Source organism: Lathyrus oleraceus, chromosome 7 (assembly GCF_024323335.1).
Source record: "Lathyrus oleraceus cultivar Zhongwan6 chromosome 7, CAAS_Psat_ZW6_1.0, whole genome shotgun sequence".
In the NCBI taxonomy this organism is placed as follows: domain Eukaryota; kingdom Viridiplantae; phylum Streptophyta; class Magnoliopsida; order Fabales; family Fabaceae; genus Lathyrus; species Lathyrus oleraceus.
The window spans coordinates 128,046,832-128,052,346 of record NC_066585.1 but is presented as its reverse complement, the minus strand read 5'-3'; the positions used below and the strand labels follow the sequence as shown (position 1 = coordinate 128,052,346).

Sequence of the window (5,515 nt, the reverse complement as noted above, 5' to 3'; positions counted from 1 at the left end):
TTATTTTAACAAAGTTTTCAAGGAACTTAGGAACTTTTGTTGCAAACATTAGGTTTATCATGGATTTTGGAAGGAAAAAGACTCAAAAGTACACTTTCAAGAGGCCTAAGTTAGAAGACTTAAGGACATTGGGATCTTTGGTTGTTGACACAGAGGCTTTCAGCAAATGATATGGACATTTGCTCTCTCTTTTTAAGATCAACATGGCAGATGGACTTCTTTCTACTTTGATTCAGTTTTATGATCCCGTGTACTACTGTTTCACTTTCCCCGACTATCAGCTTATGCCAACACTTGAAGAATACTCTCATTTGATTGGTGTTCCTATTTCTAGTCAAGCTCCATTTTATGGTTTGGAGGAAGATCCCAAAGATCAAGATATTGTAAAGGTTACTCACTTGAAAATGTCAGAGATCAGGGATCACATGACCACAAAAGGAAAAATGCATGGTTTGATAGTTAAGTTTCTAATGAACAAAGCTCAGTATTTTGCTAGAATGAGGAGTGTTGATGCGTTTGAGGCTGTTTTTGCTCTACTTATCTATGGATTGTTCCTCTTTCCTAGTTTTGATGACTTAGTTGCCATGGATGCCATCAAGATCTTCTTAATAGGAAATCTAGTTCCTACTTTGCTTGTTGATGCCTATCATTCTTTTCATATGAGGAATTCTTATAGCGGGGGAATGATTACATGTTGCGTGCCTATGTTGTACAAGTGGTTTATTTCTTACTTGCCTAGGTCTCATGCTTTTTGGGATCTTAAGGATGGTACTTTATGGTCACAGAAGATTATGTCACTCGCACATTCAGATATTGTTTGGTATAGTCGTGACTATGATGGAGTTAGTATCATTGATAGTTGTGGAGGATTTCCTAACGTACCTGTGATACGGTGAACTGACTTTGTGTTTTTGCTTTGAAAAGCTATGTTGCGGATAGCAAGAGTCGCCACCGACTTTTCTTTTATCCAATAAGGAAAGGCGGAAAAGAACAGGAAAGACCTTGATTAGACTTTGAGTTCGGGAGGTACATTATACAAAGGGAAGGTGTTAGCACCCTTTGTATCCATGGTTATCCATGAGCTCTTAATTGCTTAACTCACTCATGTTTTCCTTGTTTGAGAAAGTGTTTGAGAAATGTGGTGTGTTTAGAAAATATTTTGAAAGGAGAGTTTAACTTTGTAATGATTCTTGTAAGAATGTATACAAAGTGTTTATCTCGTTTGATTTTGAAAGATGTTTAGAAAAATATAACTCGGCGATGATTTTGGTGCGAATGTATACCAAGTGGTGATTTTATAAAAGATGTTTTGAAAAGTGTGAGGTGTGAAAAGTATTTTAAGCTGTGAGCAAGCATTTAAGAGTTATACCTAACCAAGGTCTTTATAGGTATTTCCTATCCTTAGGAGGGTAAAACTGTCCGTACTATTGAGAAGTAAGTAGTCTTATCCTTTGGATGTAAAGGGACATCGTGGGGTCGTCGATTGGTCATTGAAGGCAACATTTGTAAGGATACCTTAGCATTCGAAGGGACGATCATCATTTAATCGTAGGCTACAACGAAGGGTCATCGAGGGACAAAGTCATATATTCGAAGGCAACGTTCGAGGGACAAGGTCATATATTCGAAGGCAACGTTCGAGGGACTATGATTTATCTTGTAGGGACATTGACCTTTTGATCGAAGGGACTATGACTTATTTGTTTAGGGATGATGATGATTTAATCGAAAGGGTCTTTGCTAAGGGTATCCCCACATTCGCGGGACATGACCGTAGTATCGTAAGGCCACAAAGAGAGGGACAAGATCGCGTATTCAAAGGTAATGTAATTAGCCAAGTAATCAGAATAAACCTCCACAATGATATCCCACAAATAAAGTGGAATGCCCAGCAAGCTATCTCTTCAAGAGTCATGTGAGCCCTCACAAAATTCAGCAAACAAGTTAGAATAACAAGATGGGGTGCAATCAAGAGTGGCACCAAACAAAATAATCATAGCAACAATAGTGTCAGGCAAACAGCATGCGGATGCAATAGAAAACACGTCAAACAAGTACATAACAGATTAGAGTGCAAACAGAAAAAATCAACTACTGTCATGTTCGCTGCTGCCTCGCCTAGCGAAGGCTTGGCGAACCCTCGCTACATGTTCTCTTAGCGAGGTACTAGCGAACGTCTGCGGGTTCTGGGTTCTTCTTTGATAACAGTACGATTTCAGAAACCCCAAACCCTATGGCATCCATTATAGAAATTAAGTGATTGAACATTCAAGATATTGTTTTACACATTCATGCACATCTAAACCCACATGCAAAACCTAACGATATCCGCCCTTCCAAATTCAACCATGACGCCTCATACATTTAGAAATTTCAAATTGGGAGCATAGAGTAGTGGGAATAGAGCAAACCTGATTAGAGGGATCGAATGAAATTGAATTGCTCCGTTGGGTTTGTAGAGCAATCTTAGGGTTTAGCCCTGATAGAGTTGGTGGAGGTAACCTTTGTACAGACGAGTGCTCTTCACTGTATATGGAAGCTGCTCTGAATTAGCTTCTAGGGTTTTCTCCATTTTTTTCTCCTCTTTTTTCAAATGAAGTTTTGAAATTTATAGCTGATTTTTTTGTGTCTTGGTGGGCTCAGAATGGAGGCAATTCGGGCCCAAAATGTTCTGGTATATCCGTAGGCTCGCTAGGCGAGTGAAGCAGCGAAGGGTTCGCTAGGCGAGCACTTAGCGAGGCTCTAGCGAACACTCCCAGACTTGGATAAAAGCATAGCTAGTACTTACTCGCTAGGCGAGCAGGTAGCGAGCAGGTAGCGAGCATTCCAGTAGCAAAATCAACAAGGTTCGCTGGAGCGAAGGAGGGAGTGTGGGCTTCGCCTAGCGAAGGTTTTGCTCGCCTAGCGAGCATGACAGTTCAGGTCATCTTCTGGATTTGGTAACTTGTGCGCTGGATCTTTGTTCCTTTGAGATTAATGCTTTGAAAAATGAACAGACCCCATTTGAACCTGTTGAAAGTATCATAAAAATTAACAGGCAAATTTTGGGGTATGACAGCTGCCCCTGTTCAATATTCTTAAACCGAGAGAATTAGAATGGTGTGTACGCCATTCGTGATCTAGAGGTAGAACATTATTGAACACTTAGAATGCACCGAAAATTTGCACTTGTTAATTAAAAAATAGCCTTGATGGAGATGGGCTTAAAGATGCCATCCAGAAAGTTTGATGATGAGAGCTTCAAAATGTGTCGTATATTAGACCATATTTGAAGACATGGGTGTCACATTGAGTCGTATGCTATACCGTATAATGAGTCATCCATTAGGTGATATTAGGGTGAGCTGAACCTGATGAGGTAAGGATCAGAATGGGTCATACGCTGGACCGTATCTGAGTTGCAGAATGAGTCGTCCATTAGGCTGGCGACATCACTGGGGATGAAAGATCAAAATGGATCATACGCTAGATCGTATCTGAGTAGCAGAATGAGCCGTCCGTTAGGCTGTATATAGAGAAATAAGGATCAGAATGGATCGTACGCTAGATCGTATCTGAGTAGCAGAATGAGCCATCCGTTAGGCTGTATCTGGAGAAATAAGGATCAGAATGGATCGTACGCTAGATCATATCTGAGTACCAGAATTAGCCATTCGTCAGGCTGTATCTGGAGAAATAAAGATCAGAATGGATCGTACGCTAGATCGTATCTGAGTAGCAAAATGAGCCATCCGTTAGGCTGTATCTGATGATAAAAAGGGGTAGTCATACGCTAGACTACATTTCAGAATGTACCGTATGCTAGGCAGTATCTGAGGGGATGAATATCCAAATGGGTCGTATGCTAGACCGTATTGGAACAATTGAAGGAGCCATGCGTTAGGCTGAATCAGAATGAGTCGTACGTTAGGCTATATATGATAATATTTGTAGATGTTGTATTTGCAATAAATGTCTGGGATGGGCTTAAAGATGCCATAATTATGAGGATATCAGGATACTTGTCAGAATGAATATTCATATGGATCATATCTGAATCTTGAATGTAATTGATAAAGATATTCGTCTGAATGAATCTTTATTTTGACTGTATCAGGAGGACAATTAACCTGAAAAAAAGAGTTAGCCTCATGCCATGTTATGATGCATGAGATGTTTTATGCTCTTGAAAATAAATGCGAACATTGCATGCATGTATATGCTGTGAAATGATGCATGAATGAATTATGCGTCTAAAATTTTTTCCATGGGAAAATAAATCTCGATATTCTGGTTGGAGATATTTGTATTGATGACCCTTTCTTAGCTGGGGATATTTGATTTCTGTCTGATGGTAGAAATATTCAACCGAACCTGACTGGGGATAAAAGAGATGACCAGTCTGTCTAGTAGTGCCAATTTCTTCTGGGAATAACTGGTTTTGCTGGGGAACAGGATTTGCAACCGGACTTGTTGGAAAGCATGGTTAGACCTTATCCTCGATCCTAAAGTCTTTTAGTAATTGCTATTTCTATTTTATGCATGTTTTTTTCGGCAAACATCAATCATATTCAAATGCATATATTAATTCGAATTAAATCAATGGACGTTTATGCAAACAAAACGGAGAAAGTAAAACAAAAGTATCTTTTTGGAAATAAAATTGTATTGATTTTGAAAGAGGGCCTATAAACAAGCAATTTTAATACAAGGAGACAGAAATCCTAGTAAGAGGAAATTGTCAAGAAAGCAAAGAAAAAAAACAGCTATGAAAAAAAAGTCCTATTGATTTGAATTCTACTACTGCTATTATGTCTTCAAGCATCTCATCTCTTGCTGTCGGACAGAAGTGATTGGCTTGCTCAGTCCCTTTGACTTTGGTGAAGCTGGCCGAGAACGGGACATAGTCATACGCTTTAATCCCTAATTTTTGCCTGGACCGCCTTTTCAAGTTTTCAGTCCACCAGGATACCCTTTTTTGCCCAAGCCGCCTTTTCGGGTTTTTGACTTGTCGGATGTACATTTTTGTATGTTTATCCCTAATATTTGCCCGAACCCTTTTGGTTTGCCGGGATGCCCTTACTTTTGCCTAGATATGTCGACCTAGCGGGTCTCTTTTATACGTAGTATTTTTTAACTATGTCCGCGTTCACGGGATGCGAGAAATCTTCGCCATCCATTGTAGCAAGCATCATGGCTCCACCAGAGAATACCTTCTTAACTACAAATGGCCCTTCGTATGTGGGAGTCCATTTGCCTCTAGGATCACCTTGTGGTAGAATGATACGCTTTATCACTAAGTCGCCAATTTGATACACCTGTCTCTTGACTTTTTTATTAAATGCCTGGGTCATGCGCTTCTGATATATCTGTCCATGACAAACAGACGCAAGTCTCTTTTCATCAATCAAATTTATCTGATCGAGTCGAGTCTGAATCCATTCATCTTCATCTAAGCCTGCATCTTTCATAATTCTTAGAGAGGGAATCTGGACATCCACTAGTAAAACGGCTTCCATTCCGTAGACTAAAGAGA

General features: G+C 39.7%; 1 protein-coding gene across 1 annotated transcript; it reads left to right on the top strand.

Annotated features, from left to right (window-relative positions):
• The first annotated feature begins 203 nt into the window (after positions 1–203).
• LOC127102405 (uncharacterized) lies at positions 204–896 on the top strand. The gene has a single exon (XM_051039774.1). The coding sequence runs from the start codon at positions 204–206 to the stop codon at positions 894–896; it is 693 nt and encodes a 230-aa protein (XP_050895731.1).
• The last annotated feature ends 4,619 nt before the right edge of the window (positions 897–5,515 follow it).

Bases quoted from the DNA above. Each gene is read 5' to 3' on its own strand.
- LOC127102405 (XM_051039774.1), top strand. From the start codon at position 204: ATGGCAGATGGACTTCTTTCTACTTTGATTCAGTTTTATGATCCCGTG.